Source organism: Trypanosoma conorhini (assembly GCF_003719485.1).
Source record: "Trypanosoma conorhini strain 025E chromosome Unknown Tco_14.4_contig_00059, whole genome shotgun sequence".
Taxonomy (NCBI): Eukaryota; Euglenozoa; class Kinetoplastea; order Trypanosomatida; family Trypanosomatidae; genus Trypanosoma; species Trypanosoma conorhini.
In genome coordinates this window covers 38,098-48,678 of record NW_021704144.1, presented here as the reverse complement: position 1 = coordinate 48,678, position 10,581 = coordinate 38,098, and the positions used below count along the sequence as shown (strand labels likewise).

Sequence of the window (10,581 nt, the reverse complement as noted above, 5' to 3'; positions counted from 1 at the left end):
CGGTGTGTGGGTGGGGGGGGGGGTGGCGCACTTGCGCCCGGGCTTCCGCCGACGCCGCTCATCTCCCCCACGCCGTTTCTCCCCCTCTTTCCCCTTCCCTCCGAAAACGCCGCAGAGATGTATAATGTTGGCACACGGCTCAAAGGAGCACTGTGATGTGGAGACTTGCGCCGGCGGTGGGTGGACTTTCGCGGACGCCGCCGCCGCCTGCGCGGCCATCCTCTCCTGCTGCCGCGTGCGCTGCTTGTGCCTGCTGCCTTCCTCACTCTTTGCCCCTCGCCGCCGCCCGGCGTCTGTAGTTTTTCACCACCTTCTTGGGTCTGGCAGGGAATGCGGCGCTGGACCAAATTATGGCGGTCGCTTGCGGCTGCGCAGCGATCCCCGTTTTTGCAGCAGCGGCGGATGACGTCGGGGGTGCCAACGGAGCAGGAGGTGCGAAACGCGTACGCGGCACTGGGGGTCGCCGCCTCGTCCCCCTTCCAGGACGTGAAGAAGCGCTACGTGGAGCTCGCAAAGCAGCACCACCCGGATGTAAACGGCGGCAATGAAAACAACGCGTCCACGCGCATGGTGAACATAAACGACGCCTACGCCACGCTTCGTCGCTTTCACAGGGCGGGGGGTGCCACGCCGCGGGGCGGCTCCCAGGCGTCCTCCAGCGGCAGCGGTCAGTCGTACTACACCACGCAGGATGAGCCGTACCAGCCCTGGCACGAGGACCTTAACCCGCTCATTTACGAGATGATGTGGGATGAGATGCGCCGTCAGGCCAATAGTGAGACTTTCGCACACGCCGCTGCTGCAGGGGGTGGCCAGGATAGCAGGCGGCGACAGACCCAACAGCATCATCATCAGCATCGCCAGCAAGGCGGGGGTGAGGCGTCAAGGGGAGGGCAAAAGAGGGCGCAAGGAGACAACAACCGTCGGCACCCTAAGGCTGGCAATCCCCGCAAGACGACGACTTGGCCTGATGCTGACCTGCAAGCGATGGTGAACATGTACCAGGATGGAAAGAGCTTTGAGTTTATCGCGAATGCCCTAGGCAAGCAGACAGCCGAAGTTGTCTCCGAGTTTAACCGCTGGAGCGACGACAAAAAGCGATCGTTGCGTCCACCGCAACGGCGACCAAGAGGATACTATTACGCAGAGTCCCCTGACATTGACTTCACAGAATTTGATGAGTTTAACGACCCCTTCGGTTACGGCATTGGGGACGACTCCGATAACATGGACCTGGAAGACGTCTTCTTTGACGGCGAGGCCATGCCCTTCTCTGGCGGGCACTATATGAGTGGACACCGTCCACGGAGCAGCGGCGGTGGCGGTGGCCGCGGTGGCCGCGGACGTCATGGGCCGAGCCATCGTCAACGGTGACGGCACGTGCACCCCCCCCCACCCACACACACATTCTGTCGGAGAGGGAGATGGTCTTTTTTGGAAGAGACGGGGACGGCTGCTTCCCCCCCCCCTCGTTTCATCCGTTTTGTCTTTCCCTTTTATTTCGTTATGCGGTTGTGTTATTTTAAATGTGTGTGTGTGTGTGTTCCTCTTTTTTTTGTTGTTGTTTTTACGTTTCATCGTCGTTCCCCCCTCCTCCGCCTCCCGTCCAGCCCCCTTCCCCTTTGGCTCTGCAGATTGACAGGAAGGGGAGCAAGGCGGATGTTGAGGCGCACGCCCTCGCGCCTCGCGAAGGAGTTGGTGTACTTTGAGATCTGGGAGCACTTTAAACGCTTTGGAGATGCGAAGGGCGCCGACAGCGTGACCTGCCGAGTCCTTTGCGCCGATGACGTCGCGGAGCGGCTCAACGGGCGGGTGAAGATGCGGTACTTGTTGGAGCAGTTCCTCGTGAAGAACACCTCTGCGGGAGGCGCGCGTGGTGAGCAGCAGAGCTGGTGGACGGGGGACTTCGCTCGCAGCAAAAATAGTGACCGCCGCGTCCTGGCGGAGATGTTCCTGGACGACGGCTGGGCGTTGACGCAACTCAACAACTGCGTCTCCGAGCGCGAGTGGCTCATCACCACCATGACGTTTCTGCGGGAGCGGAGTGACGCGTGACGACGAGGAGGAGGAGGAAGGACGGCACCGGAGGGAGGCCAGGGCGAATCTGCGCTGCCTGATGCTCACTGAACTTTGCTGCAGTCTGCCGCTGTCTTGCTTTGCCCCATTTTTTTTTTTGTCATCTGACCCCTTCTTCTTCTTTTTTTTTTGTTGGGGGGGGGTTCCGTCTTCGCCTCGTTTCCCCCACACACACACCGATCGCCAGAGCCTTCACAGCAAAAGATGGCGCCGGGGCTGGTGTTGCTCGGGGGCATCGCCGGGGCCGTGAGGTCGCTGCCGTCGTTCGTCGTCGCCAGCGCCAGCGCCGCGTGGGACCCGACAAATGGCGCCGCCGTCGCCGCCGTTGGGGAGATTACCGCGACGGCGGCGCTGGAACACATGAAGCGGGCGATGATGGCGGAGCGCACCGGCCGCATGATCCTCAAGACCCAGCCCTGCATCACGGACGACGTGCTGGAGCTCGCCAGCCGCCAGCCGCCAGGGACCTTCGGGCACCGCTACGCGCTCTACATGAACCACAACCACTTCCTTCCCAGCGGGCGTACCCCCGTCACCCGCATCGAGGACCCGACGCTTGCGTACATTATGCGGCGCTACCGCGAGACACACGACTTTCTGCACGTCTGCGCCGGCTGCGGCCGCACTGTGGAGGAGGAGCTGGCCATTAAGCTGCTGGAGTGGCGCCACACGGGACTTCCGCTTGGCCTCCTTGCGGTGCTTGGGGGCATGCCGTCGCTTAGAAGGCAACAGATAAAAAACATGGCTCTTTACCGCGAATGGGCGGAGCTCAATGCGCCCAATCAGCTTCACGGACAACGAAACATTCCCTGCATGCTTAATGTCTGGTGGGAGTCATACATTGACAGGCCCTTTGAGGAAGTTTTATCGGAGGTCGGTATTACGCCGATGGAGGTTTTTCTCCGGGAGCGGCAGGATAAAACTCTCTCGGCGTAGGACGATGGATTCCAGCAAAAAAAAAACCGAATTTGATGTCGCGTGCAACTTTTGTTTGAGCGCAAGTGTGTCTGTCCGTGATTGTTTGTTTCCCCCCCGTGGCAGCACAGAGCGCCCAACGTTGATTGCCGCATGCGGGCCCCTTTCTCGTTTATCTTGTCACCGTTGATTTGAGTGTAGGTGCGTCTGCCTGTCTGTCTGTGTGTGTGTGCGTGTATTCGCTTTTTTTTTGTGTGTCTTGCCTCCCTTTTCTTCGTCTTGTTTTGCGCTTTCCTCTCTTTGCCGTGCAGACTTCCTTCCGCTGCTGCCTTTGCTGGTGGTAGAAGGTGCTCCTTCCTTTCCCGTTTGCGTTGCCCTCTTCTTTCCTCGCACCCGCAGAGCCCGCTTTCGCCAACCCGCACGACGTCACGCAAATGTCCTCGGACAGGCTAAAGGCCTTGCGCGAACTCTCGTCCCTCCTGAAGGATAAGCAGGAGGTGCCGCAGGGGTTGTGGGGCGCGGCTGGCGTGAAGGTTGGCGCGCGGCTGAAGGACGTGGAGAAGGAGATTGTCGCCATGAAGAAGAACGTGTCGAAGGACATCAAGACGAAGATTGAGGAGACGCAGCAGGTGATGCTCGAGGAGGAGGCGAAGCGCCAGGGCGTCACCGTGGAAGAGCTGGTTGGGAAGAAGCAGGAGGAGCGCGAGTTCAACATGCAGCTAAAGAAGACACGGCAGCGCGCCCGCGAGGAGGATCGCGTCAAGAAGGAGACGCAGCGGCAGACGGACTTGGGCGAGCACGACATGGCCGTCGACTACGTGTAGGTCGCCGCCCCCCTCCCCGCCTTCCTCCCGCTGTGGAGTTTAGCCAACTCGTTAATGTTTGTGTCTAATGGGCCGTGCTTTCCCTCCGCGGTGAGCGCGGCTGCTGTTTTTGAGGCTTCTGTGGTGTCACGACAAAAGTGGAGGCGGGTGGTAGCGGAACCACGACCCCTCACCGCGAGAAGGCGGCAGGCCCGCGGACGCAGTCGCCCCCTCTCACCCGCTCTGCTGGAGGCCGCACGTGCCCCTGCGCCCCTGCTTGCGTGCACCGGGGCGTTTGTCGACGGTCGGCGGTGGCGGGGGGAGTTACGGCTGCGCCCCCTCCAGCACAGGCGAGGCGTGGGCGCAAAACAAACGCCGGAGTCACCGCCGGCGTGGTCGCCGCTTGACACTGAGCGTTGGGGAGGAGGGTCAGTCGGAGAGACAAATGACGGGGCGGAAACTTAGCAAAGGGGAAGGAAATGAAGCAAAAAAAAAAGAGAATAAAAATTAAGACTGTTAAACTGAAGGATATCAGCATGGAACAACCAGGCAGAACAGCAATGGTCTTTGTTCCTTTTGCAATTGTACCACCTTTGCCTGGCCGCGTTGCCAGCAGCTCTCCCAGTGGCCCTCACCCCTTCCGTCCCACATTATCTCCTGCCCCAACCGCGTTTCCACTCCACCTCGCGGCCATTATTATTACTATTATTCTTGTTGTTGTCCTCCTCCTTCTTGGCTTTGCCTTTCGTGAAGGAAGTCGTCGTCCGTTGTTGGCCCTTGCTTGCGTAGTGCCGCGCCGGGTAGGCATGCGCTGCTCGCCGCCTGTGCGTTCAATTGCCGCGTGGTCGGGCGGGCTGACGATGCGCAGCGACGCCGTGGCGCAGGTGCTGCAGCGAAGAGAGGGGAGGGACGGGAAGTCGACGCCGGTGCGGTGCCTCGTGGCGACGCGTGTCATTTGCAGAGGGGAAAGGCTCTGCGTCGTGCCGGAGACGCACATTCTGCACGGCGCGAGTGCCACCCAGCTGTTGCAGCGGGCGGCGGCGGAGCAGTGGCTCCCCAGTTACGCCGCGGTGCAGCGCTGCCTGGCGACGGTTGTGGGGGAGCCGTCTATTATGTCGACGCGCGACGCACTGCTGCTCCTCCTCGCCGTGCATGTGCTGCGGCGGGGTCGCCTGCGGCACCCACTCACGGCGTGGGCGGCGTGCCTGCCGCCGCGGGTGCCGCCGATGGGGGCATTACTGCAGCAAAGTTCAGCAGCGTCGCGCGGGGGCGGCGGCCTTCGAACCGCTGCAGCGACGCCTTCGCATCGGCGAGCAGACGGTGGCTTTGCGCCCTGGCGACGAGGACGCAGCAGGCGCTGCCACTGAATTGATGCTGCAGGCCGCTGAGCACTACGGCCTCGAGCACGTTGGAAGGCCGCAGACTGAAGTGACGCCGTCGCAGGCGTTAATGTCCTCCTTTTACCGCGGCACTCGTCACCCGCTGACGCAGCGGCAACACGACGCACACGCCGCCCAGCACCGCCACGTCACACCGGCGGAAACACGGCAGCTGCTGCAGCTGGAGGAGGAGCTCCACGGCAGCGTCCTCAAACCACTCCTCGCGTGTGTGTCGCCTCAGCCCCGTGCGTGCCGCCCTGACGGTGGTGGTGGTTCTGCAGACGCCGCCCCCCTTGAGGACGGCGATGTCGAGGCAACAATGGCAGTGACGGAGCAGTTGCGGTGGGCACACTTCGTGGTGCGTTCCCGCGCGGTAAATTTGCACCCGCAGCGTCACTACCAGCCTCAGCTTGCGCTGGTGCCGTTCCTCGACATGCTCAACCACTCCGTGCGGGACGCCAATGTCACGTACCAGCACCGTCCCGGCGTGGGCGTCGTCGCCGTCGCGTCACGGCCCATCAAGGCCTCGGAGGAGCTGACGCTCAACTACGGCGACTACAGGCAGCGGGGCTGCCTCTTTTCCCAGCATCAGCCGTGCAGCTCGGGCGGGGAGAGCACGCGGGCGGTCATGCACCGCATCGAATCACGTCAACTGAGGGAGTGGGATGATGCCTCGAGTGACGATGCCACCGACGACCCTGTGGTGGACGCCCCATATGGCCACGGCCTGCAGCAGCAGCAGCAGCAGCAGCAGCGTCACACGTTCGACGAGGGCAGTAGCGAGGAGGCGCGGACGGAGGCGACGTGGCTGTGGCGCTTCGGCTTCCCGCGCAGCGATGAGGAGAAGGCGTACGTCGCGTCACGGCTGTGGAGCAAGGGCCTGCGGCGACGCATCGCCCAGCTGACGGACGTGCGCCGGAAGGGGCGGCCTGGTGAGTTTGTCATTGGGGTGCCAGAGGGGCTGCGGCACCTGCGTGAGCAGCGCGAGAGGCTGGAGCGGGAGCGATTTGGCGGCGCCACAGTGTTTCCCCCGCAGAACGTGTAACCACCGCGAGCGATGCAGAAGAGCGAGCCGTGTAGGCGGCCTCACACCCACCTGCCCTCTTTTTTTGTTTTATGTGTGTGTGTGTGTGTGTGGTGTCGCCCCTCTCTCCCTCTCACCCCCCTTTTTTTTTTAAGTTCTTTTCCTGTGGATGCCGCGACTATTGAATTGCGAGAGAAGCAAACGAACAAATAACTTTTCTTCCTCTTTCTCTCTCTGTGGGCGAGGGTCTTTGTTTTGTGCCTGCACGTGTCGTGTTGTTGCCCCCCGGTGGCTGTTCAGGGGGCAAGCAGGGGAACCACAAAAGAAGAGGCGAGGGCGGCGGGCGTCACCCACGCATTCGGCCGGCGAAGCAGATGGACTACTGGACGCGCTCCACCAACAGGAACTCGTTAGAGAGCATCGGCGTTTCGTACGACGAGCGCGACGCCGGCGCCGGCGAGCGGGCGAGGCGCGTGCAGGTGACGGCCCCCGAGAGGGCCTCGTCGCCCAACCAAGACCGCGACTGGACCAGCTTCACGGACGACGCAACGACGACGGACACCACCGGCTTTACAAGCTCGTCGCGGCAGCCGGCCGGCCTCACCGTGCACCAGCGCGGGGGGTCTTCGCTTGGCTTCACGTTCAGTGGAATACCCGCCGATGTGGTTTGCTTTCGTTCCTGCATCTCGTACCACTCGCATCGCCCCGGCAGAAAGGTGGTGGTGCCGGAGCAAAGCGGCCCGTTTGACGCGGATGTGTTGTGCATCATTTTACTGTACATCGCGGTGGGTATGCGGGAAATCCTGCAGGTGAGTCACACGTGTCGCTATTGGCGATTTTACGCAAACTACGCACCGCACTGGACGTACTACCGTCGTCTTGACTGGAGCAAGCGCATCAAGGACCTGCCGAGCTACATCCGCAAGGTGGTCGTGAAGCCGAAGATCGTCACGCAGGAAGAGTACTTTCGCGAGCGCAGCAAAGTGCAGGCAGCGCAGCGGCGCGACGAGATCATGGGCACGGCACGCCACGTGCGTTGGTGCATCGCCGTTGCCGTTCTTAGCGCCACCGCGTGTGCGGCAAACTTTGTTGTGGCGTACTTTTTAGGCTTCCTCCCGACGGTGCTGCGCAGTGACGCGACGCTTGGCATCGTGGTGTTTGCCCTGATGGTCACGATGGTCGTGCTGGAGGTGACGGTCGTGATTATCCCCCTCGGCGGGGCCAGGTCGCCGTCGGAGAAGCAGAACATGATGCGGCTCCTCTCCTGGGGACTTTTTCTGCTCCTCACCGCCTGCATCTTTGGCACCACCTCCGCGCTCGCGATGGCGCGGGTGCGGAGCAGCGGGCACATCATTGACGGCACCGTGCTCGACTTCAGCATGGCCGCCGAGTGCGGCGTCATTGACGTGCACAGTGACCCCTCCTTCGTGCTGCTTCCATCGCAGATCACAGACGTGCGCTGGCGCCCAATCACGATGGACGACAGCGAAAGGGCCTTCCGCCCCTACTGCATCTCGCACGCGAATGCGACCATGTGCTATGTCTTTCTATACTTTGATGCGTTTTACAAATCGAGGGTGTTTAACAACGCCAGCGCCGTGGCGACACGAGACATCGGCACGCGCACGGCGTTGGGCTTTGACCCTATTGACAACGGTACGGGTGGGTGGTGTGCCGCGGTGGGCCGGCCGCAGGTCGTGGCGCTCACGGAGTCTGTCTACCACCGTGTCCGGGAGAAGTCAAATCGGCTCTTCCCGGCTGAGGTGTACACCACCCCCGCCCTTCGCCCTCAGACGACGGGGAGCATGAGCTACCTGTGCAGCATGGACCACGCACGGGTGACGACGGAAGACACGCCGGGTTCAACGCAAATGTGGTACAAGCATGGGCAACCGTGGCGGAGGCACTACATCCCTCTCTCAACCGACATCACTGAGTCGCGAGAAACGTTCAGGGAGCACCACGATCATTTTCTACGCTACGCCTACGGCTGTTACCTTGTCGCTTCTCTTTTTTGGCTTGTCATGGTTACCACGCAGTGCTTAACGCGGGAGCAGGCGGTTGTGGTGTTGGGGGCGACAACCACCGTCACCCTTGCGCTGATGAACCCCATCGTCATGATCGTTGCAGGTGCCCTTTGCGTAAATATGCCGGAGCGCTATTTCATGTGTAGTGAGTCCTCGGGTGGATCCTTGGCCGGTGGCGGTGTGTTTATTAGTGCCTTTCTTGTCGCGATTTATGTCTGTTTTTTCTGAACTGCAGAAGGAGCAGATGGGCGGAGGCGTGGGAGGGGGTTTCGGGTATGTTTGTAGTGTGCGCTTTATTATCTCCCCGTTTACTTTGCGCGTGGTGTTCACCCCCCTCGGATGGCGTTCGAGGCGCCGAGCGAGGCGGCGGTGGGGGCCGCCTCTCACTGCGTTTATGTGTGTATGTGTATGTGTGTGTGTGTGTTTGTGTGTGCTTGTTTTTTTGCCTTTCCTTTCTTCTTCAGCAGGACGTCGCCAGATGTTGGTGTCCCACTATAATGCTGGAGGATTCTGGCGCCACCTTAGCTCAACGCAGCTACAAGCTGCCGCGCACGCATGTGTATGTCTCGGTCTGTCTGTGCGGTTGCACCGCGCCGTGGAGCCGTATGAAATACATCCATCCATTTCCCTTCCAACTATCACTTTTGCCTCTTTTGCCTTGTCTATTTTTTCTCCCCCTTCTTCTTGGTGTGTGTGCGTGTGTGTGTGTGCGTGTGCGTGCTGGTCCATATGTGGTGGAAGCCCGATGTTCGCGAGGGATGAAGTGAATGCCCTCTTTAACGACGCCTCGAGGGCCCTGCAGCGCTCTCAGCTCCTACTGGAGGAGCGGGCACGCGGGGCACCGCCGGAACGGCTGTCCGTGATGCCGAATTCGCCGAATTTCGAGGCGGCCCTGCGTGCCCTGCGGGGGCTTATGGAGTTCACGGCCTTTCTTGACGCCTCCGAAAAGGTCGGCGAGCGGTTGCAGGAGGAGTCCAGGCAGCCGTCGCCCGCGATGGAGAAGAAGCGCCGCAACGGCAGCGTCTGCCCACTCCTGCAGCGCGTTGTGGACGGAATCGCAGGCGTGCAGGGCATGTGGGCCGGTGATGGCAGGGCCGCGGAGGGCTTATGGGCTGAAGGTGCTGTGCTCGCCTCGCAGTTGGTGCTCGCCGGGCTTTTTGCAGACTGGCGGCACGCTGCGTCCAGGGCGGCGCAGCAGCGCCTTGCGATGCTGCAGCAGATGATTGAATTGGACGAGGTGCCGCAGCTGGAGGAGTGCAGGAAGGATGACCTCCTGCAGCTGCTGGGCAGGGCCAAGGCGGGCATGCCCGACGAGGTGGCGGACGAGTTGGATGCCCAAGTCATGCGTGTTGCGTGCAACCTCACAGGCGAGTGGGACGTGCCGAGCACGCCCGCACAACTGGCCTCGTTGCTGCTGTTTCCAACACTAATCTCCTTCGTTGTCCAGGGCGCCTCCACGTCACTAGCCGTGGAGTACATTCTCGCTCCACTAGAGCGTGCTGCGGCAGGTCTGTTGCCGATGTATCTCTCGGAGAGCCCCGACGAGTTTATGCAGGCAGCTAGGCACCTTGTGCAGCACGTTGTGCTTGTGGGCATGTACGCCGCTGCTGGCCTACGGCTCGCCCCCACAGGTGGTGTGCAGCGTGTGGTGACCTTCACAAAGAGGCTCTTTGACGCGCTGCTCATGCCAGTCGAGGGCGCCTTCACCGCCGCACTGCCTCGTGCCGGTATGACGGTCGATGTGCACCAAGGGCTTGCCGGGCCGCTGTGCTGCTGGGCGCGCGCGTGGGCGAGGCGGGTGGAAAGTAAAACGGACGTGGATGCTACAGCGACGACGGCACCGTACCTCTCCTCTTCCTCCTCCTCAGCGGCGACGGCGGCGGCGGCGGGCGTAAAGAAATTGCTACCCGTGTGGTGCACTGCAAGTTACCGCGCTCTTGTGGTGGTGGAGGCGCTCGCGCATGCGGAGCTTGGCGTCGTCAGCGGCCGCGGCAACGCAGCGTCGCAGCAGAAGAAGTATTACTCCATGCTCCAGCAGTCGAACGGGCGCGTCACCACCGCCATCCTCTCCGCCGTCACGGAGGACAGGCAGCTGCTATTCGAGGAGACGACGACGCGGTCGGCGCAGGGGCACAAGGTGTACCGCATTCATGAAGGGGGCACCGGACCGACCGTCTACGTGTACCTCGACAACGGCATCGTCTACATGAAGGTTGGGCGTGAGCGCCTCTTCCGCCGCGCCAAGAGCGTGGAGGACGTCTTCAGCGTCCTCGGCGACGCCTCTTCTCAGCCCTAGTGCCCCGAGGCACGCCCATCACACTATACACGTGCCCCTAGCTCTCCTTTGTTCACCCACC

General features: G+C 61.8%; 9 protein-coding genes across 9 annotated transcripts, besides 6 other annotated features; all 9 read left to right on the top strand.

The window, feature by feature from the left end:
- Nucleotide 1: 1 nt before the first annotated feature.
- Nucleotides 2-26: a microsatellite.
- A 170-nt stretch (nucleotides 27-196) lies between these two features.
- Nucleotides 197-258: a microsatellite.
- A 72-nt stretch (nucleotides 259-330) lies between these two features.
- On the top strand, nucleotides 331-1,374 carry Tco025E_01721 (uncharacterized protein; the record flags this gene model as incomplete). The annotated part of the gene is made up of 1 exon (XM_029368658.1): nucleotides 331-1,374. One exon carries the CDS (start codon nucleotides 331-333, stop codon nucleotides 1,372-1,374), a length of 1,044 nt encoding a protein of 347 aa, XP_029231298.1.
- A 153-nt stretch (nucleotides 1,375-1,527) lies between these two features.
- Nucleotides 1,528-1,544: a microsatellite.
- Nucleotides 1,545-1,659: 115 nt separating this feature from the next.
- Nucleotides 1,660-2,055, top strand: Tco025E_01720 (uncharacterized protein; the record flags this gene model as incomplete). The annotated part of the gene is made up of 1 exon (XM_029368657.1): nucleotides 1,660-2,055. One exon carries the CDS (start codon nucleotides 1,660-1,662, stop codon nucleotides 2,053-2,055), a length of 396 nt encoding a protein of 131 aa, XP_029231297.1.
- Nucleotides 2,056-2,280: 225 nt separating this feature from the next.
- Tco025E_01719 (ubiquinone biosynthesis protein-like protein) lies at nucleotides 2,281-3,012 on the top strand (the record flags this gene model as incomplete). The annotated part of the gene is made up of 1 exon (XM_029368656.1): nucleotides 2,281-3,012. One exon carries the CDS (start codon nucleotides 2,281-2,283, stop codon nucleotides 3,010-3,012), a length of 732 nt encoding a protein of 243 aa, XP_029231296.1.
- A 413-nt stretch (nucleotides 3,013-3,425) lies between these two features.
- Tco025E_01718 (uncharacterized protein) lies at nucleotides 3,426-3,815 on the top strand (the record flags this gene model as incomplete). Its single annotated transcript, XM_029368655.1, has 1 exon — nucleotides 3,426-3,815. The coding sequence occupies one exon, from the start codon at nucleotides 3,426-3,428 to the stop codon at nucleotides 3,813-3,815; it is 390 nt and encodes a 129-aa protein (XP_029231295.1).
- A 54-nt stretch (nucleotides 3,816-3,869) lies between these two features.
- On the top strand, nucleotides 3,870-4,259 carry Tco025E_01717 (uncharacterized protein; the record flags this gene model as incomplete). The annotated part of the gene is made up of 1 exon (XM_029368654.1): nucleotides 3,870-4,259. One exon carries the CDS (start codon nucleotides 3,870-3,872, stop codon nucleotides 4,257-4,259), a length of 390 nt encoding a protein of 129 aa, XP_029231294.1.
- Nucleotides 4,260-4,354: 95 nt separating this feature from the next.
- On the top strand, nucleotides 4,355-5,161 carry Tco025E_01716 (uncharacterized protein; the record flags this gene model as incomplete). Its single annotated transcript, XM_029368653.1, has 1 exon — nucleotides 4,355-5,161. The coding sequence occupies one exon, from the start codon at nucleotides 4,355-4,357 to the stop codon at nucleotides 5,159-5,161; it is 807 nt and encodes a 268-aa protein (XP_029231293.1).
- Nucleotides 5,162-5,165: 4 nt separating this feature from the next.
- On the top strand, nucleotides 5,166-6,218 carry Tco025E_01715 (uncharacterized protein; the record flags this gene model as incomplete). The annotated part of the gene is made up of 1 exon (XM_029368652.1): nucleotides 5,166-6,218. One exon carries the CDS (start codon nucleotides 5,166-5,168, stop codon nucleotides 6,216-6,218), a length of 1,053 nt encoding a protein of 350 aa, XP_029231292.1.
- Nucleotides 6,219-6,290: 72 nt separating this feature from the next.
- Nucleotides 6,291-6,314: a microsatellite.
- A 257-nt stretch (nucleotides 6,315-6,571) lies between these two features.
- Nucleotides 6,572-8,452, top strand: Tco025E_01714 (uncharacterized protein; the record flags this gene model as incomplete). The annotated part of the gene is made up of 1 exon (XM_029368651.1): nucleotides 6,572-8,452. One exon carries the CDS (start codon nucleotides 6,572-6,574, stop codon nucleotides 8,450-8,452), a length of 1,881 nt encoding a protein of 626 aa, XP_029231291.1.
- A 169-nt stretch (nucleotides 8,453-8,621) lies between these two features.
- Nucleotides 8,622-8,669: a sequence feature (A-rich).
- A 242-nt stretch (nucleotides 8,670-8,911) lies between these two features.
- Nucleotides 8,912-8,944: a microsatellite.
- A 25-nt stretch (nucleotides 8,945-8,969) lies between these two features.
- Nucleotides 8,970-10,520, top strand: Tco025E_01713 (uncharacterized protein; the record flags this gene model as incomplete). The annotated part of the gene is made up of 1 exon (XM_029368650.1): nucleotides 8,970-10,520. One exon carries the CDS (start codon nucleotides 8,970-8,972, stop codon nucleotides 10,518-10,520), a length of 1,551 nt encoding a protein of 516 aa, XP_029231290.1.
- Between the last annotated feature and the right edge of the window lie 61 nt (nucleotides 10,521-10,581).